The 23,620-nt window shown below is 59.6% G+C and overlaps 1 protein-coding gene across 5 annotated transcripts in view; it reads left to right on the top strand.

Moving 5' to 3' along the window:
• Positions 1 to 23,620, top strand: part of ATP6V1C2 (ATPase H+ transporting V1 subunit C2) — a 53,394-nt gene that overhangs the window by 28,736 nt on the left and 1,038 nt on the right. The window contains exons 5-14 of one of the 5 annotated variants that reach the window (XM_072771093.1): positions 78 to 107; positions 6,572 to 6,666; positions 10,126 to 10,217; positions 12,791 to 12,889; positions 13,463 to 13,531; positions 15,182 to 15,274; positions 15,395 to 15,488; positions 17,895 to 17,954; positions 18,838 to 18,935; positions 23,227 to 23,359. In XM_072771093.1, coding sequence (XP_072627194.1) covers positions 78 to 107; positions 6,572 to 6,666; positions 10,126 to 10,217; positions 12,791 to 12,889; positions 13,463 to 13,531; positions 15,182 to 15,274; positions 15,395 to 15,488; positions 17,895 to 17,954; positions 18,838 to 18,935; positions 23,227 to 23,359 — 863 coding nt within the window. Of the gene's footprint in view, positions 1 to 77; positions 108 to 6,571; positions 6,667 to 10,125; positions 10,218 to 12,790; positions 12,890 to 13,462; positions 13,532 to 15,181; positions 15,275 to 15,394; positions 15,489 to 17,894; positions 18,033 to 18,837; positions 18,936 to 23,226; positions 23,360 to 23,620 lie in introns of all 5 variants that reach the window. The other 4 variants (XM_072771090.1, XM_072771092.1, XM_072771094.1 and 1 more) reach the window with 4 other exon arrangements.

Below are 23,620 nucleotides of genomic sequence, written 5' to 3'. Positions count from 1 at the left end.
AAATGCTTGTGCTCCCGAATCTGAACTTGGCCTCGTGTGTTCATGCAATATAATAACTCCCCCTTATTACATTGCAGGTTTGAAGGAAAAAATGAAATATTTAAAGAGTAGGTTATGTGTTGTTTGCCGTGAGTGTGCTTGGTGTGATGCCTGCATGTCCCTGGGAAGGTGGACTCTCTCAGCCTGGCCGTAGGGGTGTGGTGATCGGGTCACGGTGGATTTCTCCAGTTAACAACCTATCACCTGTTTTATTCCTTTTCCCTCTTTCTCGTGTCTGCCCTGCTTGCCCCAGCACTGCATGCCTCCTGGAATGGGGTAATGCTCTGGCTCTGAAGTTCAAGGTGGACTCTTACATCTTGTGGCTTGTGGCCTGCTCCTTGCTTTGATGACTGTCCTCTGTGCCCACTGTCCTGCCCGCTCTTGGACTCTGGCTGTTTTGTGGACCCTGCAGTTCACATGTCAGGCTTACCTTTGTGTGGTCCTGATGGGGTTCACTCATGCAAGGGCCCTTCTTCTCATGAGTCTCGGAGTCTGGGGGGATGGGGGGCATCCCCATGCCTGAACAGGCCTTTCCTGGCTTCAGCGTTTCAGAAGGAAACATTTGCTTTGGGTTTTCTCCAGCCTTGCTCAAACCGGTGGGATGAGCAGCGGCAAATCCTTTTAGGAAGAACGATGAAAGCCAGCAAATCCTTTTAGGACAAACGCCCGATCTTTACGGATTGGAATTTAATCAGAATACCTTTCCGAAGGCAGTCTGTCTGCGATAACTGAAATTTCTTGCTGGTGCTAATAAAAAATTACTTTTTAAATTGATCAACTGATCTTACTTCCAAGCCAGGTAACTTGGGGGGTCCTAGACCAAAGAGCTGGCTTAAGGGAGAGAGCCGCTTTTCTACATAAAAACCTGGTCTTTAAGACACAGGGATTCAAGCTCACTCTGCAATAGCGCTCAAGATGCTTGCTTCTACCCAAAATTCATGTTCCTTAAAACTAGATATTCTCATTCCACCATCTCCATCCCCGGTGCAATGGCAGCTATTGAAAGGCTGGCTGCTTCTCATCTCGGAAGGAGGAGATTCAGCTTCATTTGTTCATGTCATAGGCTTCATTATCCCCGGGCCCACTGTGAATCGGGTCCCCATGATTTCCCAGACTAGAGCTTCCAGGCTCCTTCTGTAACCAGCTCTGTGCAAATAGAGGTCAGGGGCTCAAATGCAGGGCTCTTGCTCTTGGCCAGTGACTCTTGACCTTCACAACGTGTATTAGCACAATAAAGGCTCTGAAAAGTACTGCAGTCAAGAGACCTGTTCAGGCTGACTTTGCTCAGGCTTTTCTGATTCCATTTGGATGGGGAAACCCTTTTCTTCTTCTGCAGAGCACCCATGCGTAGCATAGCGGTTGACAGAATTAACTGGAGATGTCAGTGCTACCCTCAGTGGGCAGGATTTCGCCTCTGTCCCCCAGGGCACTGTTGCAGGGACAGCCAGCCAGCAGCAGCAGCAGCCTTGGAGCAGCCACACCTGGCCCCGGACCTTCACAGGTCATCTCTCTGGGTCCTGGTTTTCTCACCTGTCAGTGGACATAATCCCTTTACAAAGGGCTCTTAGCCTTGCACGGGCACCTTTTGTTTTTGCTTGCTCTTTGGCCCCAGCCGAGCTTTGAGTCTGGAAGGAAGGAGACAGGTGCTTTGGGTTGTAGCAGTAGCGGGGCAGACGCATGGCTGTCTGGCGCAGGCCCCAGCTCATGCCCAGATGTCACGAACACCCGGAGATTGGCCGGCCTGACCGGGAGAGAGGCCGCAGCCCGTGTGGTCACGGGTCCCTCATCCTGCTGCCTGCCAGGAAGGCCTTGTTTTGGTTCTAAGATGAGGTGACTAGTGCGCAAGAACAGCCGCCTGTGAACGGCATGTTTTGATTCTGAGCAAGCCTGCCCAGGTCATGGTCTGACCTCATGGGCCATCAGCCCAAGCCGTCAGTTGCTCCCTTGGGGGCCAGGCTTCTCCGACTTCAGCCAGGGAAGGGAGTGGGGGCCTGTTCTTTCCTGGGCCAGCGGAGAGAAAGCTGCAGGGCAGGAAGGCCCAAGGGGACTGCTGCTTTCTAAGTCAGGGGACCATCCTCAGGCCATGTTGTCACCGAAGGTGATGGGCACGGACAGGGCGGTGCTGCCCTTGGATGCTAGACCTAGGGCAAGGGTCAGGGTCTGGAGCTGGAACTGGTGCTCTGGACACACAAGGGGAGGTGAAGGAGGAGAGGGGGTCAGGGGGTCAGGGTCACACACCAGAGATCCCAAGAGGCTGTTGCAGGGAGGTCTGCACGGTCTCAGATTTATCTGACATCCTCTCGCCCCCTCATTCATGGACCCCCCCCCACCCCCCCGCATGGCTCTCAAGTCCCAAGCACTGTGCTGGGTGCTGGGCATGCAGATTGCTCTCCAGGAGCTCCTGGCCAGGGGGACGGCCCCACGGTGCCATATGGGCTGTGATGCCAATTGAGACTGAGTGCTGGGGAGCCACCCAAGGAGATGGGCAGAGCCTGGCTCCTACAGGAGCTCTTCTGGCGGAAAGGGAGCAGTTCATTCTCTCTGATCTGAATGCCATAAAGACCTTAGAATTTATGACAATGCGTGGAGACACGTTTGGTTTGGTCCATAATGTGTCTCTTCTCAGCAACCCACGTACTGCAAGTTAGTACAATCACCAGAGTTGTTAGGGAGATTCTTAAATGGAAGGCTTGCTCTGTGTTGGGTGCTGTGACCGGCTCTGGGGACACAGAAGTAGTCATCCGGCCTCCAGGAGCCTGAAAGTGCGAGGAATTGGGGCGGGAGGTGGGGGTGTCCAGGCAGCATCAAGAGTGGAACCGAACAGGCGAGTGTCCCAGGCAGCAGGTGGATGGACGGTCGGCAGGCTTTCAGGAGTGGCCCTTGTCCTGCTGTTAAAAGACAAAAGCAGCAGTGAGAGAGAGTAGGGGGTCCAGGCATCTGTGCCTGGGGTCTGGAGTGTCCCCAGGGGCCTGGAAGTGGCAGAGTGGTCGCGAGAAGGGGCGCAGATCCCAACGCACAGGTCTGCCCAGCATCCCCGCCTGGGGCCGGCCACTGGGACAGGCGAGGGCTCCAGCCTGACAGCCTGTGGCCAGCGTGCCCGGCCTGCAGTGGGGATTGGTGGCTGGGATCAGTGCCACAGTTGCCTTCTCGACCTTCGGGTCCTGCCTCTGCCCTCACCCCCCGTCCACCCCCACCCTCCATCATCCAGACATACGTGCTGTTCCCCCCTGGCCTGCACGCTTCTGCAGCGTCTTCCCCTGCAGGGTGCGGCAGTACAAAACCATATTCATAGCAAATTTGTACCCCGGTCTGTATCGGATCGGGGTGTCCTAACAGAATACGGCAGCCGGGAGTTTATGCAACAGACCTCTATCCCTCGCCATCCTGGAGGCTGGAAGCCCAGGGTCCGGGGCCAGCAGGTTGGTGCCGTCACTGGGTCCTCACACGGGCCTTGCTTGGTGGGAGCCCCCTTGTCTCTCCTGATGGGGCCCCACATCCCAGCCGATCAGGGCACCTCTCCCCCTGGAGCCTCTTGTGGATTCGAGCACCGGGAGCCTGGAGACCATCTCCTAGGTGTGAGGGACCCAGGGGTCTGAGCACCGGGTTCTTGCCTAGAGATGGGCCACCGTGCACCCCGCAGGGTAGCGTGACCTGACTGGGACGAGCAGGGAAGGGGCGGGGGTGCTGCCTCCTCCCCGGTCACTGTCTCGTCTCATAGTGGATGTTGGTGAGGGGCCTGCCTTGTGCCGGTGCCCTCGCCTCTGAGATGGAGACGATGATAGTACTTTTTTTTTTTTTTTAAATTTTAGCATGTTTTCTTATTAAATGAAGTATCAAACATAATTTAACTAAATTATTAAGATCTGTCGAATAGCAGTCATTCTTTTAGGTGTATGTTAAATGATAATTTTTTTAATAATAAATTTATTTTTTACTGGTGTTCAATTTGCCAACATACTTAATAGTGTTAAAAGGTAAGTTAAATGGAATGACTCCCAGTCCTGGCCAAGGTGAACCATCAGCCATCACCCATCACCAGCCTTGATGTCCTGGGCGGTGGCAGCAGCGTCCAGCTGGAAGGCACTTCCCACCTGCTGTGCACTCCCTCCTCTGCCTGCTGCCTGGTTCCCTCCTCTGAGCCCCGTTTCATTTCCATCTGCGTCCTGGGGACTTGACTCCCCTCTGCCCCGTCCATCCTTGTGGCCGCCCAACTTAGTGAGGGGCCCCTTACTGTCCCCACTCACCCAGTCTGGAAATCCAAGGGTGCCCTGGGCGTCCTTCCCGGGCAGTGTCCTGTTGAGCTGGCCCTCCCCTTTGTGCTTCCAGAGCTTGGCCCCTCTCAGCTGCTCCTCCTCTCTCACATGCACCCCGTACCCCGACACTGGCTTCTCTCCTGCAGAGTCCCCAGTGGCCCCAGTGCATGAATGTCCTTGGCTGACCACACAGCTCCTGGTGTCCCCTGGTGTCCCCTGGTGTGCCCTGGTGTCTTAACCTGCTCAGTGACCTACCTTCCCAGCCCTGCTGTTGGAGTTGGAACAATGTGTGGCCAATTTCTGGTACACACTGGGTGCCTCGTGTCTTTATCATCATAGGAGCAAACACAGACACGGCCTTCTGTGACCCGCCCTGGCCCTCCCCTTCCATTGGGCTGTCCCAGCAACCCCAGGCCCCCATGCAGCACCCTCCCCCAGTGGCCATATGGCAGCCTCCCATCACCTCCAGCCCCTGCGTGCAGCCCTCCTGGCCCTCCGTGGGAGTCAGGTGCCAGCTCGCCTACCCATAGCACCCCGATGCACTTCTGTTGCCGCTCAGCCTGCAAAATGCCGCTCAACCATTTGCCTGGTTGTCTCCCCAGGAGAAATCGGTGGTGGTGGGGGCTCCCTCTCCCCCTCACCGTAGCAAGCTGGCGTCAGTGGAGGTGCCTGACTGTTGAGTGAGCGGCCAGCAGTCCCTTTATCTGCACAAGGACGTGCTGGGCAGGGGGTGCATGCACCTATCCTGGGATGAGAATCCAGGAGAGGGGGGCTGGTCTTGGGGCGGTGTAAGCAGCAGCTGGCTCCGGCGGGGGGTGGGGGCGCCTCCTTAAATGTGCACAGAGCTGATCTGAAGAGTGGGCACTCAGCGCTGTGTGGCCTCCTTTCCTGCCCATTTCTCAGGTGGGGAGACCCAGGTGCAGAGGGCTTTGTTACTAAGGCGCCCGAGGCTGGGTTCCTGGATCAGCCCACGTTCACTCACTCGCGCGGCTTGTCTCACGTCCACAACAGAGCTCCTTCCTCTGCCCACAGCTGGTTAGGGAACCAGAAGCATCCCAAGGATGGCAGGTTTCGGTTTGGTTTTGGAGAAAGGAAGGGGAAAAGGGAAATATGTTGAATAAAACCCCTGATTTGGTCTATTCACTATAGACTATCATATAAAGGACATACATTGAAAAATGCACCTCCTCACCAGGTGGGAAAAACCACAGTCACAGACTCTAGTATTTTGCCAAGGTTTGTTTGTTTATTTATTTATCTATTTTTTATTCATAAGAGACACAGAGAGGGGCAGAGACATGGGCAGAGGGAGAAGCAGGCTCCCTGCGGGGATCCCAATGCGGGACTCGATCCCAGGACCCCTGGGATCACACCCTGAGCCAAAGGCAGACGCTCAACCACTGAGCCACCCAGGTGTCCCTTTGCCAAGGTTTAAAATGCCTTCTTGTTTTTTTAAAAAAAGATGTGTTTATTTGACAGAGCATGCACGTGTGCATGCGAGAGTTGGGGGAGGGTCAGAGGGAGAGAGGATCTCAAGCAGACTCCCCATGAGTCGGGAGCCCGATGAGGGGGATCTCAGGACCTCGAGATCACGACCCGCACAGAAATCAAGGGTAGGATGCTCAACCGACTGAGCCACCGAGGCACGCCTAAAATGCCTTCTTTAAAACAAACCGTGTGTGTTGAAGTTGCCTCTGTCCAGGGCTTGGACGAGGAAGCTGGAAAGACGGCTCATCTGTGGGCAGGTGGCACCCATAACTGGCTCTGTGGTCTTTGGGGGTTGGCTTGAGGCTCTCTGGCGTGTCTTTGAGGTACCTCAAAACAGAACAGTAACCCAACAGGGGAATGTGGCCAACACAACCGGCCAAGGTGGAGAATTAGCCTGGCCCTCAGAATATCTCCTGACTTTGCTTCCACCTGGAAAGTAGGGTCTCCCAAATGCTGATCTTGGGGGTGGGGATGGGGGCAACCACCTGAGGGAGTTTGAGGCTCATGTGTGCACTGGTTACAGCGGCCCTGTGGCTGGTGATGCGTTTTCAGAGGGGCTTTGGGTGCTGACGGTCCTGACCCAAGGCCAACCAGCTGGCTCAGTACTCTGCTCCCGGGGTGGGGGGGTAGGGGGGAGGGGAGTGTGTGCTTTCCCAGAGCCCTGAATCTGTCCTTCTGTTTCTCTGATTGCTTCCTTGGTTTAAGTGGGGGTTGCTTGGCTTGGGGTTTGGCAACCTTGGCCTCATGAGATGGGGAGCATCCCACTCATTATTAAAATGTGTTTCTTCCAGTTGACTTGACATCCTTCGTGACCCACTTTGAATGGGACATGGCCAAATATCCGGCGAAGCAGCCGCTGGTGAGCGTGGTGGACACTCTAGCAAAGGTAAGAGGAGGGCCTTCTCCTGGGGGACAGATAAACCTGTGTGACCAGGGGGATCTGACCACCTGCGGGACCTACACGGCGTTTGGGCCCTGGTGATGGTGCCAAGAGGGACTTTCTGGGAGGCCTGAGTCAGGAGGCTGGGTGCGGTCCTAGCTCTGCTGAGTGACCCTGGGCGGAGTCCCCTTCCCATCTGCTTCCTGCCAGCCCTGACCAGGCCCGGAGCCTTTGTGAGGTATGGCCTTCCATGCCCTGGGCAAGGTCAGAGACTTTCGGGTTTCAAGGCGGGCACCTGTCCTCCTTCCACCTCTTCTGGCCCTGTGGTCCGGCAGGTGGCGGCATCCCCAAGACACTCCCCTGACGTGCCCGGCCCAGACCCTCGTGCCCGCTCAGTGTGTTCCTTCCAGCTCTTTACCTTTTGAGAGGTGCTGGTGGAGCAGCTCAGCCTCATCCTGCCCTACTCGTGAGAGCCTAATCCCCCCACCACACCCCAGAGTGATCATTTGCTTGCCAGAAACTATCTGCTTCGGTGGAGAGTCCGGCTTTGGAGCCCTAACTCCTGGGAGGCATCGCCAGGGGTCCTGCTCCTGCCTTGAGGAGCCTGTGACGATAGTGAGGCCAGTTAGGGGCACCTGGGTGGCACGGTCGGTGGAGCCTCCGACTCTTGATTTCGACTCAGGTCGTGATCTTGGGGTCGTGGCATCGAGCTCCGCGTTGGGCTCTGTGCTCAGTGGGGAATCTGCTTGGGTTTCTCTCTCTCTGCACCTCCCCTCTAAAAATAAATGAATAAATCTTAAAAAAAAAAAAACACACAAAAAAGGCCCATAAGCACCGCAGCCCACGCTTCTACCATCTTGGTAAGTGGTGGCTTCCAGTTTTTACTTCATAAATGAGAGCACGTGGCACAAGTCTCTGGGGACGTTGCGGGTGTCTGGTGGCCCTGTTGCTCCTGTTTGTCTCGCTGAGGCTGAGCGCTGATTGTCGGGACTGCCTGCCCCCTCCCTCCACCGTACGCTGAGCCCCTGACAGGTCGCGTCTCCGCCGGGCCGGGGTGCCTGGGAGACCGAGTCTCGGGCAGGCCAGGAACAAAGCCTTCCTGTTGTCTCCTCAGACCACAGAGCCACCCAGGTGTGTCTGGGCGGGTCAGGTGAAGGAGATGGGCCACGGGGACCCACCTGAGTGCAGCCCTGTGCACTCCTCACGGCCCGCTGGTGCCCGGCCTGTGTCTCTGGGAGCTCGGGTGTGGCCAGAAGGCTCCAGAATCCGGGTGCGGCTCCTCCAGCACTGCTTACGCCACAGAGGTCCCAGCCCCTTGGGGGACAATTGGGCAGTGATTCCGGAAAGCCCTTTGAGGGGGGGCTTCCCTGAGCACCGGTGCCAGGTGGGGCTTCCCGGAGGTGTTGTGCACCCCTGCCACGCTGGGCAGGGCGGGCAGCCCGTTCTCGCCGCCCTAGGGATGCCGGATGGTGATGAGGGCCCTGGACCACGTCGGGGTGTCCACCGAGAGGGGAGCAGAGCAGTTGGAGGGGACACACCTTGGCTTCCCGCTAGGCCAGAGACCGGAGGGTGACTTTGGCAGGAAAGCAAGGAGAGGGAGGAGGGCACTGGTGCACTGCCCGGGTGCCCAGAAACAGGCTGGGCTCTTCCCGTGTCACCCCTGTGACGTGGATCCCCTTCCTCTGGCCGCGGATGGGAGGCTGGCTGAGAGCTTAAGTGCCTCGCTCCGGGACCTGGGGCGGGAATGCAGGGCTTGGCCGGGCCGCGTGTGTGTCTCTGTGTCTGTGACTGTGTGTGTCTGTGTGTCTGTGTCCATGTGTCCATGTGTCTATGTGTGTGTGTCCGTGTGTGTCTGTCCATGTGTCTGTGTGTGTGCCCGTGTGTCCATGTGTCCATGTGTTCATGTGTATGTGTCTGTGTGTCTGTGTGTCCAAGTGTCTATGTGTGTCTGTGTCCAAGTGTCTTTGTGCCCATCTGTGTGTCCATGTGTCCATGTCTGTGTGTCCTCGTGTCTGTGTGTGCCTGTGTGTCCATGTGTCTGTGTGTGTCCGTGTGTCCATGTGTGTGGCACAGCTCCCGTCCCCTGCAGTGTGAGGCCCTGAGCCGCAGCTCCCTGCGGTGGCCCCGCAGCATGACCACGTGGGCAACGTCCCCAGCCCTGGCTCAGGTCTGTTCCTCCCCCGGGAGGTCCTTCACCGGGAGAGGCTTGGGACCCAAGGTTGCTGGGCCGTTGGGCACCCAGCGGCACTTGCTGGGTGTCCGGGCAGGTCTCCCAGGCTGGCAGGGCCCCGGTGCTGACACCCGGTGCTGACGTCCCTTGAAGAAGAGGCTCGGGGGTGGGGGGCTTCAGCCCCTCCCAGCGCTGAGCCCAGCATGTGGCAGCGTGTCCTGCCACCCGGTCGGGGACCCGGCCGCGCATGTCGGTCCCCACAGGCCGGGTCATGCCGCAGTTTCAGAGGCCCCAGACCCGCGGGTGTAACACGGCGAAGGGGTTGCTCTTCACTGAGGGGGCACTGCTCCGTGCCGACCCCTCGGGGTGCTGCGCTGGTGTCTCCACTGCCTGAAACTTTTCGGGTTCGGCGGGGCAGGTCCCTGAGGCTCTCAGGGCTTTGGCCTGGCCTGGCTGCCTTGAGCAGGGTGTGTGTGTGTGTGTGTGTGTGTGTGTGTGTGTGTGCGCGCGCGCGCAGCACCAGCCACACACCTGGGAGCCCTGCTGGGTGTGCTTGGTTCCGGTGAAGGCGTGTCCCCAGCACTGCGTAGGCCTGGGGTCGCAGAGACGGGACCCGGCCCGGGAGGAGCTCAGTCTGGCGTGGGCCTCCCCTTGCTCAGGGGCCTGCGCTGCAGATTCTGGGAGCTCAGAGGCTGCAGACGTGACAGCAGCTCCCAGGCAGGTAGGGTGGGACCTGGAGTCCGGTTGGAGCCCAACTGGCCTCCGATGGGGCCGCTGAGGCCCGGCAGCCAGAAAGCACGAGAGTGAGGCTGTGGGCCCCGGGCTCGTCCCGTTTCCATGACCTGCCCCCCCACCCCCAGGGCCCGCTGCAGGAGGGGGTCTGGGACGTCCCCCCAGAAACTCAAGAACTGGGGATCTCCTTAGTGCCAGCTGCAAGGAGCCTTCCTACCTACCTCCCCCTTCCTGGGGACCGGGCCCCGGCGGGGCCAAGGCACAGTGGGTCCCCCAGGAGCCGGGGTGCGGTGGCCTCGGCCGGCCCGGCAGCAGGGCAGGGCTTGCAGTGGCAGATGCGCCCCGCCGAGCGAGCCGGAACAGCCGTGCGTGTCTGGGGGCCCCGCGTGTGCGGAGCGGGGATCTGACCTCTGGCCTGCTCCGCGTGCGCGGGACGGCGGGGTGGGGGAAGACGTGGGCGTCCCTGACAAGTGGGCCGCACTGGTGCTTTATGCCGACGGGCGCCGGGAGCAGCTTATGGCCATTTTGAAAAGTTGGACCGACTCTTCTGCTTTTCCAAAAAGCAACTGGCGCAAATCGAGACTGACCTGAAGTCCCGAACAGCCGCCTACAACACTCTGAAGACAAACCTGGAGAACCTGGAGAAGAAATCCATGTGAGTATGCGAGCTCCTGCGCTGCCGGAGCCGGTGGGTGCAAGGAGCTGGAGGGCGCAGGAGCCGGGCAGGGACCGGGCAGGGCAGGGGCAGGGGCAGGAGTGTGCCGTTCAGGTCACTGCGTGAGCCGGGGTCCCGGCCCGGGTCTGAGAGAGCGCGACGCCGAGGCGCTCCTGCCTCTCCAGAAGCTGTGCCCTGGGAGGGGGGCCTTGGTGCACAAGTCTCGGAGGAAAGGCCTGAGCAGGGGTTATGGCACCTCCCTGCCCGGGCCCAGAGAGGAATACCATGCTGCCCCACACCGCCTCGACCCCCAACCTCCCCAGTTACTGAGAACACCTGGGTTGCACCCCAAGACCTTTCCCCCATGGAAGCTTTACAGAGGACCCTCCCTGCTTGGGTGGCCGGGACCTGACTATCAGAGGCACCCGAGGGCAGTGGGTTCTGCAGCCCAGAGAAGAGCAACCTCAAGGGCTTCCCCACTCAACTGAAGGACCTCACGGGAGCGGGAGGGAACAGACTGCTCGGCCCAGTGGACACCAGTCCCCACCAGTCACCAAGATGGTGGGAGGTGTCTGGGGAGAAGCAGAAGCCCAGTGTCATGATGACAGCAGCTCTCTTGTGAGGTAGTGAGTGCCTTGTTGTTGGAGGCATGAGGACGAGGACAGATGAGCCCCTGCCAGGGAGTCTGGAAGGTGCTCCTGGGCAGGGCTGAGTTGGCAGGGAGCACCCTCCGAGTCTCCCCAGATTCTGGATCTGATTCTGTCGGCGGTTCTCTGAAGATCCTCCAAAGAAGAGAGGCACCCAGGGGAGTTCGGACCCAGCTGTCCCTCTGAGTACCTCCCACTCCCATTTACGCCCCTCTCTTTGGATGGTCACTGGGCCAGCTGTCTTCTCGTGAAAGAAGCCAACAGTACATTAGTGGAGAAATTTTTTTTAATTTTATTTTTAATTTTTATTTATTTATTCATGAGAGACACACAGAGAGAGGCAGAGACACAGGCCGAGGGAGAAGCGGGCTCCCTGTGGGGAACCCGATGCAGGACTTGATCTTGGGATCCCAGGGTCACCATCAGATCACCAACCACTGAACCACCCAGGTGCTCATTTTAGTGGAGAATTTAAAGCCACCGGGGAAAGGTGCTCTTCCACTAGGAATGGCGGTTGTTGGTTGCTCGACTTTGTATCAGGCCACATGGGCATCACCTGCATCTCGCCTCACCCTTGGCCTTACGAAGGCATGAGATGGGAGAAGGGCAGGGCGCCGGTGGCAGAGAGAGCCCCACTTGGTGACCCTGGCATCGACCATTTGCCTGCTGGGCCATCTCCTCGTCGTGCCCTCCAGTTGCGGGCTCCTTGAGAATTGTTCGGGGACTTGGGCAAACATCTGGTCCAGCCTCCTCAGTCAACTGGTGAAGAAGCTCATCGTCCGCTGATTCACGCAGCGCTGAGCTGTTGAGAGCACCTGCCGCGTGAGGGAGGGAGAGGCTCTTCCTGCCTCCTTGGTCTGTTATTTTTCTTTTGATAAAGCTTTATTTTTTTTATTATTATTTTTTTAGATTTTATTTATTTATTTATGATTGAGAGAGAGAGAGACAGACAGAGCCACAGGCAGAGGGAGAAGCAGGCTCCATGCAGGGAGCCCGATGTGGGACTCGATCCCGGGACCCCAGGATCACACCCTGGGCCGAAGGCAGGCGTTAAACCGCTGAGCCACCCAGACATCCCGATAAAGCTTTATTAAGCACCTGCTGCATTCTCAGGCTTTTTGCCAGGCCCTAAAGATAACATAGCAGAGTAAAGTGTCATTTCTGCGCTTGGGAGAGCTCACAATTACTCGCTCAGCGGGTATTTAGGGGCGATCTGCTTTGCGCCGGGAGTGCGGGCATAGCCAGCAGGTGAGACCTGTTGGCGGAACAGTCACGAGCAAGTGCCACGGTCGAGGGCGCGTGCCCTGTGTCCCTGGAGAGGGTCCTCCGGGACGTAGTGATGGCGCAGGTGGGAGAGGTGAGGCTGGAGGTGCCATGTTCCCTAAGGCTTTGGCCTTGGCCGAGTGGTTGAGAGCCACCCACCAGGGACGGGTCGAGTGCTAAGGTATCAGCTGCCGTGGTGGCCCGGGTGCCGAGGTCGCAGGCGGTCTCCGTAGCTGATACAGTAGCCTTGAACCACGTGCTAAAAACACCACGACCTCTGTGGAGACCGGGTTCCACCGGCAGCAGGTGAATGTCCCCTGGCGGCTGGACCTGGGAGGTGTGAAAAGTGAAACGGGGCTCCTCTCTGGGCCCGACTCTGCTCAGGACAGCCCGAGTATTGACACTTGAGTAACTCAAGCTGCCAGCCACCCGCAGTCCCCTCCCAACCACTGGTGGCTTGCACGGGGGTGGCCCAGGTGACGGAGGTGTTGGGATCGGCCACCGCGGCTCAGGCCATCCAGAACGGGGAGGGGGCGCTCGGGGGACCACTCAGCCCAGGGTCTGCTCATGTGTCTTGGGTGTGCGGGGGTCCGTGTGTCCCAGAAGCCCAGCCTCCCTCTGCCTGTCTGCTGATCACGCCCCCTCTGTCCCACCCGGATTCAGGGGAAACCTCTTCACTCGGACACTGAGCGATATTGTGAGCAAAGAAGACTTTGTGTTGGATTCCGAGTACCTCATCACACTTCTGGTCATTGTCCCCAAGTGAGTGGCCCAGGAAGGTGGGGGGGGGGGCTGCTCAGCCTGTGTTGGTGATCACAGGAGAAGACTGGAGGGAAAGGAGAGCCCTCCATGGCCTGGACCCCGGGGGCAGTTGTGTGGGCAGGAACGGGAGCAGGGGGACAGTGTCTGTGGTATAAAGCAGCGACAGGCGCAGCCACTTCTTGAGCACCTGCTGTGTGCCATGTGCCTTGGACAGGAGCTCTTGTTTCACTCACCTCAAAACCCGGGGGTGGCTCTCACTCCCTTGTCCACAGGCCAGAGAGGCCAATTCGCTTCTCCAACGCCGTACAGGGTCAGGACTAGAAAGCCCCAAGGCGAATCTCTGGCTGAACCCTTCACGTGGGCCCTCGGTGGCATCCCCAGATGTGGGGCGGCAGGGTCCAGGACCGGGCTGGGGAGGGGGCTCCCAATGCCCAGGCAGGGCCTTGAGGTGTTTGGGGCTCTCTGGCCCAGGCCTACTCATCATCTTGGGAAAAGGGCATGTCCAGCGTCCTAAGCACTCGGGACCCCCCAGCCTTTCTGCAGAAGTCACTGAGGGATTCTGTGTTCTTGCAGACCAAGCTACACGCAATGGCAAAAAACCTACGAATCCCTCTCGGACATGGTGGTCCCTCGGTCAACAAAGTAAGTGACACCCCAACTTGGCACCCTCCTGTCCTGAGAGTGAGGGAACCCTCAGCCCTCCATGCTCGCCCTCACAAGAGCCCCTCAGCCTGGAGTTCTGTTGCAGCCGCACCCCCAGCCACAGGCGGGACTCCCTCTATCTTTCAGAATGCTGCCTCCCTGCCCCCTCTTCCAGGAAGCCCTCCCTGGCTGCCCTCCCTGGCTCCCCCTCTGCTCTCTCAGCGCAGGTCCACTCTTTCTCCCCGCTCCGACTGCGGGTCAAGCAGGGGCCTGGCTCCGATGGCCACAGAGCATGAGCCGTGGGGGAAGATGTCTCAGCGTCTGGCCTCCTGGGGTCGGAGCAGGAGTGGCTGGGGAGGGCTGGGGAAGTGGTAGGGGAAGAGATACAGGAATATATTCAGACCGTGAGCACCAGGCACGTGGGGAGAGCAGCGTGTCAGGGCTGCACGCTGCACGCAGCAGCCGGGTGGGTCTCCCTGTGCAGCTCGCAGCAGGAAGAACAGCGGCTGGAAAGTACACCCAGCATGCGGCCCGTTTGCATAAGGCCTGGAAACTGAGCCATACGTGATCTGGGCACGTGCGCGTGCACGGTGGCATCGTGGGGCTGTGGGGATGGGAAACGCCAGGCTCAGCACAGTGGTGACCTCGGGGCGGGCAGCGATGTGCAGCTGGAGGTGCCCCAGGGTTCTGCTGGGTGAGAATCGCGTCATGGCTTCAGTGGAGCGGCCAGTACGTAGCGTTTGTTATTCTCTCTGCCTTTTCGTACGTCTGAAATACGTTGTCATTTAACAAGATTTGACAGTGAGTCTTGGCCAACCAGCCTCGCCAGGTCACCTGCTTCCCGGCAGCCCTGCCCACGCCCATCTCAGCTCCGGGGCCTCCGGCCGGGGGACACCTCCTGCCCGGGTGGCTCCCCCAGGGTCACAGCTCACAGGAGATAGCAATCCGGCTGAACGGAGGGGTGCGGGGAACGGGACAGTCACGGCCTGAGGTCACGAGAGGAGGCCAGAGGACCTTGCAGCCAGCCAGCCAGCTCCACAGAGGCGACCTTGCTCTGCAACACTGGCTTTCTGTGGCTTTCTGTGGCCGTGTGCTGGGGGCCCCTTACAAAGAGGCTGCCCCACCAGGTTCTCAGGCCAGAACCCCCAGGGTCTACATTGTCAGGAGGCCCCTGAGAGTCTGCAGAGGCGTCTCTGGAAAAGTCTCTGGAGCCTGGGGCGGCCGTTATGGGCGGGGGCTCTGAGAGACAGGAAAGGTGACCTGGCCCACATGCCCGTGCGACCTGCCCGGGCTTGGCAGGGGCTTTCCTTAGGTCTTCTGGCCAGCAAGGCTGATCCCAGAATGCTGACCACTGGCTCCGGTGACCGCTGTGTTTGGGACAGTGCCCACCGTGGCCCTGTGTTGAGGCGTGCCTTGGAGGCTGGCCGATTGGAATGCGGTGACGTTGAAATCATAAGGAACGCCCGGTTCCCTGCCCTCAGCTGGTTGGGGGGGTTGGGGGGGGGCGCCCATGGGCCCGCAGGCTGACGGGGCCGGAGCCTCCCCTCTGCAGCGACCGCCTCTCTAGGGAGAGGGGCCAGGCCTCTCCTCGGCCCGCTCCGCCGTCGGGTGTGGCGAGGAGTCCCCTGAACAAAGGCTTCTCTCCCCCAGACTGATTGCCGAGGACAACGAGGGCGGCCTCTTCACAGTCACCCTGTTTCGAAAAGTGATCGAGGATTTCAAAACCAAAGCCAAAGAGAACAAGTAAGGGCGGGCGTCGGTGGGCTCCCCGGGTTTGGTCCGTCCTCCCCTGGCAGGCGGGGGGCGGTGTCCCTGCTCCGCCGGAAGCTTCCTGGTGAAAGCGTCTCATTTGCTTGTTTGAAGGTTCACTGTCCGTGAATTTTACTATGATGAGAAAGAGATTAAAAGGGAAAGGGAAGAGATGAGCAGGTTGCTGTCTGATAAGAAGCAACAGTATGTGAGTAGACGCCCCGGGCCGGCGGGCTTCATGGAGAGTGCCCCCTCCGCCCGCGCCAGCGCCCCCTCACCTGGGGACCCGCGGCCCCGGACCATGTCTGGGGAAGGGAGGGGCACCCCGGTGGCACCTGAGCTCTGCTACGGCGCTGGGTGCCTCCCCTAGGAGAGCTCCCGGGAAGGGACTCCTTGCCCCGCTCGGCGGCCGGGAAACTGAGGCTCTGGGAGGTCCCCCCACCTTCCTCCACCCCGAGACCCGGCAGGGGGCAGCGACCCAGGCCGGGGTGGCTGTGCCGAGAGCGGGCGGCCCGTCCCCTGGGCACCTTGCTGTCCACCCGCCGTGTGGCCCGATGTAACACCCCTGTCGCCAGCACCTGTGTAGATGTCCCCTATGCTTTTAGCAAAGAGCGGTGCGTATGCCGGAGATTTCTAGCCGCAGCCGCTCAGAGACCTTCCACCTGCGAGGGCCGCTGGGCTCAGGAGGGAGAAGACTAGGTTTTGGGTATTTATTTATTTATTTATTTATTTTTAGATCTTATTTATTTATTTGACAGAGAGAGACAGTGAGCCCCAGAGAGCACGAGCAGGGGTGAGGGGCAGACGGGGAGGGAGAAGCAGACTCCACGCTGAGTAGGGAGCCCCACGCGGGGCTCGATCCCAAGACCCCAGGATCATGACCTGAGCTGAAGGCAGATGCTTAACCCATGGAGCCACCCCGGCGTGCCCAGGCTTTGATTGTTGAAGTGTGAACAGTGTAGCCCTGGGAGGGTCACCCTGCTCCGCTGTCGCCGTCGAGGGGCACATCCCGGGTGTAGGGTCCTCCCCCTGCAGAGAGGCCTCAGCCGGGTGGCTCCGGGCCCTCCCCCCTCGTGGACTGTCTTCAGGGCCTCGCTCCCCCAGCCCCACTGGGGAGGGTCCTCAGAGGAACTTCCAGTTCGGCCTCTAGTGCAGAGAGGGGGGCAAGGATGAGTAGAACGTACTTCAGGCCTCTTGAAGGGAAGCCAGGGCGTAAACAGAGGCTGTAAGTATGTGCTTGGGTAGAGAGCGACGAGTGCCTCCCAGGTGGCCGAGCGTTTGGCCCGGGGCATCCCCTGACACCCGCTGGCGGAAACTGCACGTCCGGCTTGACCTCTCTGGGTCAGTGGCCTTTTCTTGGGGACTCCAGACAAGCTACCCCTTGAGGGAGCAGCAGCACGGGGTTCCATGAAATGGGGTTCCCAGAGCCCCTCCCGGGCCGGCCCACCATTCCCTCTGAGGAGGAAACAGGAGCTGATCACGTGATCGTGCCCGAGGGGATTTGACCCCCCCCAGCACACACGTATGTGTACGGACATGTGTGCACACACCAAGTGAACGTGCTTCTCAGATCCAGAATCTGCTGGGCCTCGGGTTGAGGGCTCCCCCTGGGACGGAGGGCCCCGAGGCCCCGACCCCACACCCCCAGGCAGGAAAGGCCTTCGCCAATGAGAACCCGAACACCGAAGGGTTTTCCTCCTTGGCCTTAGCTCGCCCCGAACCCCAATGGCCCAGGAGGCCTCGGTGGTCTCTGCGGTCGAGCCTCATCCCTGCTGGCTTCGGTCCTGGGGCCCCTGGGTGGGGGGCCAGACGGTGGCAGCCTTCACACATGTCCGGGCGGGAGGCCGTCGGCACCCACCTCCGCGCTGGCACAGACCCCCTGAGATCTAGGTGACACACGAGAGTCTGACACCTGCCGCCCAGGGCTCAGGTTGCCAGCTGGCACTTTGTTAGGTGGTGTCGGCTTCTGCACCCCTCCCAGGGTCCCTTCGACGGGGAGTGGAGCTGCGGAGACTCGCTAACTCCTTGCCAGGCCCTGCCGTGTGCTGCCCACAGGGCTCAGCGAGGGGCCCCCCCCCCCCCGGCTTCTGGGGCGTCTCCTTCCCCTTCGGCTTGCTGGGAGGTGGGCCCGTGCGTCGTTGGTCCTCATCAGCCGGAGGGCACGGGCCAGGTCCCGGGGCTTCCACTCCCCTCGAGAGCACAGGGTGGGGCTTTCCCCTGCTTTCTACCTGTTTGCAGAGAAAGGGGATGAAGCGTGCAGTGCGGGGGGACCCCGGGGTGGAGACGCGCTGCAGGGGCAGGGCCCATTCCGCGGACACCTGCTGTAGCTGTCCCTGTCCTGTCCCCTCTGGAGGGGAGGTCCGGACCGAGGCCAGGCGGAGGGAGGGTGTGTGGGACCCGACCCCGCTGCCAGCGATCAGCTCCGTCCCCGGAACGCGGGCCCGAGGACGCGAACCCCCGCCCCGTCCCACCCCCAGTGCAGCCAGCGCGCAGGTCCCCAGGGCGGCCCGGCGCCCCCGAGCTTGCCTTCCCGCGCTGCTCAGGCGATGCGACTTGTTTGTTTGTCGTGATGCGTGTTTGCTGAGAGATTAATAAATCATTTCTGTGCCTTTAGCAAACTTCCTGTGTTGCTCTTAAAAAGGGATCATCCACCTTCCCGGACCACAAAGTTAAGGTAACCCCGCTAGGTACCCCCGATAGGCCCGCTGCGGGGCAGACGGACAGAGAGAGAGAGAGTGAGGGCGAGGGAGAGGTAAGCAGCACCCGGACCCCTGGGCTCCCCCGCCCCCGCTCGCATGTCCTCGCCAGCGCGGGAATCTTCTGAGAAAACAAAGCCTTGCGTAGAGCCTGAATCCGGGAGCCCAGAGCGCTCCTGCCTCCGTCCTCGTCCGGAGGGCGTCTTTGGAGCTGCCCCCCCCCCCCCGCCCCGGCGACGGATGGTGCTTGTTGGCCAGGGTGCCCCTGCCCTGCCTGGAGGTGGCTGGAGCTGGTGACGGGGCCAGGCCCTGCTGGGTGGCGGTGGTCGGGCAGCTCGGCTCCCCTCCCCTGGCTGCCCGGGCTGGACCCACCCCTGACCTTTGTGGCCCATTGGCGACGGCGCCCGGAGCTCGGAGCCTGCGCTCCAGGACTCTGCGCTCCGTCACGGGGCCGGCCACACCAGCGTTAGTGGCAGCTGCGGTGGCCGTGAGGGGTTGCGGCCGCGCGAGGCGGGCTCTGCCGAGGCCCCTGGAAGTGGCAGCTGGCGGACGATGCCGGGACGGGGGGCGGGGGGTGACGTGCCCGCTGCCTGCCGACAGCCCTGAGGTCAGGGGCTGCCAGCGCCCCCGCAGCCCGGTCTGGTGGCCCCACGCATGTGGCAGGTGGCTGGCCTGCTGCGCTTCCCCGGCTCCGGGCGCCCCGGAGAACCCGGGCCCGGGCCTCTGCCGACCGACTGGCTGCTTCCGCGGGCCGCCGGGCAGCGCTTCTCCGCTCAGGGCTTGCTGTGTCCGAACCCGTGTCCTCCGGGGCCTGCGTCGGGCGCGCGGCCAGCAGGCCCCCCCGCTGTCCTGTCTCCGCAGGGCCCGCTGCTGCGCTGGCTCAAGGTGAACTTCAGCGAGGCCTTCATCGCCTGGATCCACCTCAAGGCGCTCAGAGTGTTCGTGGAGTCGGTGCTCAGGTGCGTGGGGCAGATGCCGCCTCGGCGGCCTGCGGGCGGGAGGGGGCGCCTGGACTGCCGCCTGCCCCTCCGGCCCCCTCCTGTGGGGCTCCTGCCCCGGGCGCCCTGCTCAGGGCCTCCTGGGTCCCCCGAGCCTCCGCTCAGCGCTGCGGCCCCGCTGTCCTGGGCTCTGCACCCCCTTCATGCCAGGCCCGGGGCAGGTGTCACGCTCTCTGCTACGGGCCACTCCTAGAAGAAACACCAGCCCCGTCTCGGCCCCCGACCTCCGAGGCCCAAGGCGACACAAAAGCTAAAACCTAAAACCTACACCCACGCGAATGGACAACAAACATTTTGCCTTGTTTTTCATGAACGTGAAATAGGTTCACTGTGAAAAATTAGGAAACTGTAGACGTGTACAAATAATGAATAAAAGTCACCTGTGACTTTAACACCGAGACAGAGACGGCTAGCTGCTGCGCCGGCCCAGCTCCCTTAGGAGTCTTTGTTCCGTTGGGTTTTGCTTTTTCTTTTTCTCTTCTAATTTACAGCTATGCGGTGGGGTTTTTTGGTTTGTTTTTACAAAAATGGAATTCTACAGGAAATATTTTTTGAAGCCTGCTTTTCTCCGGTGGTTTGAACATGCCCTGCGTCGGGAGCTCAGGGGCAGATCTTGGTGGCACCCCACTCGGCTGGCTGTACACCCTTTTTTCCGGAAGCTCCCACCCCTGCCTCTTGGCCTGCTCTGACCGGCAGGCGCCAGTGCTCCTCCGGTTCTCAGGGCCTCAGGAGCTCTTGCTTGCTCCCAGTGTGCAAGGCGGGTGGCCCCAGGACCCCTGCACGGCCATCCACCCGAGGCCTGTTCCTACTTTCCTTTCCCTGCCTCTGCTTCCTACATCTCCCGATCCTGCTGCTCACCCGACACAGGCTTCTGCACACCTGGCTCATCTTCCCTCCCAACCCTTTCCTCTGGTGGCCCCATTAATGCCAGTGGCCTCACGTCTTTCCTGTCACCAGGCCCCAGACCTTGGGGCGCAGGCGCCTCTGCTCCCTCATCCTCACTCCCTGCACTCCTCAGCGCCCTTGACGGGCCACCATCCTGCCATCCTCCTGCCTGCACTTGCTGTCTTCCCCTGGTGTCCTGCCTCGCCGGGCCAGCTGTTGCCACAGGCTCTCACTCGGTTCTCTGCCACCGGTTCATCCTCCACGTGGCCACCAATGTGGTTTTGTTCAAACTAGTCACTGCCAGGCACGGTGTTGTCCAAACACAATACGGTGGCTGCCAGGTGTGGTTTTGTCCAAACACAGCTCGGATCTGACCGTGGCTCCTCGTCCTCCCCTTGCCCATCGCAGAGGCCTGGAATGGCGTGGATGCTGGCATTGGGTCGCAGGGTGAACCCAAGCTAACCTGGGGTGTTCCGGCCATCTGTAGTGTAGACAGGCCCCAAGGCTGACCTGCTTGCCTCAAAAATCAGTGGGTCTCAGGCCCAACAGTGTGCATGCCCATTTGTCTGAGAGAGGTAGAGATAGATGTCCTTAATGGCCTAAGCTGAGGGCAGCCAGGGTGGCTCAGTGGTTTGGCGCCACCTTCAGCCCAGGGTGTGATCCTGGGGACCGAGGATTGAGTCCCAAGTCAGGCTCCCTGCATGGAGCCTGCTTCTCCCTCTGCCTGTGTCTCTGCCTCTCTCTCTCATGAATAAATAAATAAAATCTTTAAAAAAATATCCTAAGCTGGATAAAACGGAGTATTTCCTCTAAAAGCCTAGGTATAAATAATTCTTTACAAGACTACCATGTAGGACTTTTTCTTGCTGTATCCGTGTTTTTCCGGTTGTAATATGTGAATACTGTTAAAGACATTCAGGTTCAGAAATGCAGACTGGAGAAAGTTCCAGTTCCCTGGTCCCCGGCTCACAGATGATCATGGTTAATGGTTTCAAGACTCTTCTTATCCCCCAAATGGGACCGTTTATCCTTAATGTTCTGCAGCTTGCTTTTTAAAATGTGCTTCGATTAATTAGTCTTATAATTATGTGTGGAGCCAGCTGATCTTTCTTTTATATTTTATTTATTTATTTATTCATGAGACACACAGAGAGAAAGGCAGAGACACAGGCAGAGGGAGAAGCAGGCTCCCCACAGGGACCCCAATGTGGGACTTGATCCCAGGACCCCGGGATCATGCCCAGAGCCCAAGGCTGACGCTCAACCACTGAGCCACCCAGGCGTCCCTCTATCTGATCTTTTTAGTGGTGTTTCCGTAGTGTGTCCTATGGAGAGATCATGGTCTGAAAAAACGGGTGTTGAACTAACACGTGTGTCGGAGCACAAGGCCAGCGAGGTCGGCCTGCTTGCCTGTTCCCCTGCGCCCCAGCTGGCATCGGGGAGTCTCCTTTCCAAGCTGTCCCAGCCTTCCCGCCTACGTGGGGGGCCGGGGCCGGCTGGCTCTCCCCCTCTGTCCCCCAGCCCCGAGCTAGACAGAGCAGATGCTAAATGTTCATGGCTCGGTAGCACCGAAGTGAAGTGGACGCAGGCCTCTGCCGAGGAGGGGCTAGTTCCCCGGGGGTGAAGTGAACCTGGGGCTTCAGCCATCCCGGCTGCGCGTGGAGCCGGCCCCGTGGGACTGAAGGAGCTGGCCAGGTACTATCTAGTCAGTCTGGCTCCTGGGAGAGGGGTTGGTGGGGGTTGGAGGGAACCCTACTGGTGGCTGTGTGGCTGCATTCGTTTACAGAGAGTCCTATAGAGGGGACAACGGGAACAGGCACCTTGGGGAACCCCGACAGGGAAGGGGGGTGGATGCAGAAGAGCCCATGGGGAAGTCAGAGGCAGGAGGAGGAAGTGGGAGCTTAAGGATCTGTGCGTCCCTGCGAACGGGCCGTGAGGTCGTTGTTGGGACAAGCTAGAGTGTGGTGGCTGAAGGATGACTGGGTGACATAGGATGCTGGACGCTCTCACGTTTGGAATGAGAGCCTTAGGGAGCCTAGGAAGCTTATTTAAAGCAGGGCAAGAGGGTGATATGGTAAGGGGAAGGGGGCAGTAGTAGAGAAAGCCTGACGCCCTGTGCAGCACAGGCCTGACGGTGGGGTGGCCACAGTGGTCTCGGGATGGGGGCTGCAGGCCCCGGCTCCCCCCAGGTGACCTCAGCGATCAGGGAAGGGGGTCCTCGACTGAGCGGTCCAGCGGGGAGCAGCACGGGAGGCAGCCTTGGGGAGAGTGAGAACAGACCCAGCTGTTCTGGAAGGCATGTTCTGAGCAGAACGGAGAAGGCATTCCTTTAAATTGACCCAGAGTGGGAGTTTGCAGGGAAAGGCCTGGGAGGGTCTGCGAAGAATGTGAAAAGCCCTGAAATCAGGAGCAGGCCGAGAAAGGGGAAGGGCTCGGAGGCTACATGAGCAGGGCAAGGAGCATTGTCAGGATTTACTGAGCGTCGATGGCCCGTAGCTCCCAGGCTGGGAGAGGCAGGAGAGCTCGGACCATGGGGCCTTGGTGGGGAGGATACACAACCTCCCTGAGCACCTTGGCAGTGACTGGAGGACTGACCAGTTGGAGAAGGAGGACGCAGGGGTGGCTGTGACGGCCTGGGAGCTGGAGGGCCCGTCCCTAATGTACAGGTTGCCCAGGGGTGCCCAGCAGGTGGAGAGAATGGGCTTGGCAAAGTTGAGGATGTGGAATGGGTTTCTGGAAAGCACTGGGAGTTGGGGGAGTTGGGAGGGAAACTGCTCATTCCTAAGACGGCTACAACTCTTTTTCTTTTTGCTCGTTTTCCCCTGGGAAACCCCAGAGCTCTGATGATAGGAGGGGGACAGAGAACAGTTGAGGCCGTCCCCCTCACCTGGGACCTGGACTACCTGCTGCCATCCCTGTCCGCACCTGCCGGCTCCCCTGGCGCTTGCTCTGGGAGACGAGTTAGGTGGGGTTCTGAAATTGGGGTTCCGCTCACCCAGGGTCCTCAAGGCACAGGACTAAGTAGGTCGCAGGCTTGATTTGCAGTGAAACAGTAGCACACGCAGTTGCAGCCTCCTTCACGTCACCTCTTCCTGCAGATCCCACAGACCTTGGTATTTTAGTAGACACCACGCCATTAGTGGCCAGAAGTGGCTGGTTAGCATGTTCTGGATTTTCCTGCCCAGAAAAACCCAGTTATTAGTCTTGCCTCTGACACTAGACACTCCATTCAACTGGGTTTTATTTTCTTCAGTGTTGACTGAAGCTTTTATTATTTCACTAGAACTTCCTCTATTCCTTGTCAGGGTTATTTTACCCACATTTGTGCCGGAAGTAACTTATTGGCACGTTTTGTCTGTCTGGGAAGGTATGGACTCCCGGTGAATTTCCAGGCGGTGCTCCTCCAGCCTCATAAGAAGTCATCCACCAAACGTTTAAGGGAGGTGCTGAACTCTGTCTTCAGACATCTGGACCAAGTAGCAGCTGCAAGTATACTGGATGTAGGTATAGAATCCAGAAATGGCTGGGTTTCTGCGCTGAGGTCAGCCGCTCCAGGTCAGGTGGGAGGCCCTTTCCGAAAATGGAAACTGCCAGTCTGTTAAGGGCTACGTTTCACCAACACACAAGGATAACCGGGAGGAGGCCGCGTGTACGTTTGCGAGGCGGTTGTGTGCTGTGCGGGGCAGAAAGCATGGTTGGGGCCTAGAGAGCCTCCTTGAGAGTAGAGACAGGACAGCAGACCGGTTTCTGGGTTTAGAGCG

Source organism: Canis lupus, chromosome 12 (genome assembly GCF_048164855.1).
Source record: "Canis lupus baileyi chromosome 12, mCanLup2.hap1, whole genome shotgun sequence".
NCBI classification, from domain to species: domain Eukaryota; kingdom Metazoa; phylum Chordata; class Mammalia; order Carnivora; family Canidae; genus Canis; species Canis lupus.
This window is presented reverse-complemented; position numbering and strand designations above follow the sequence as displayed.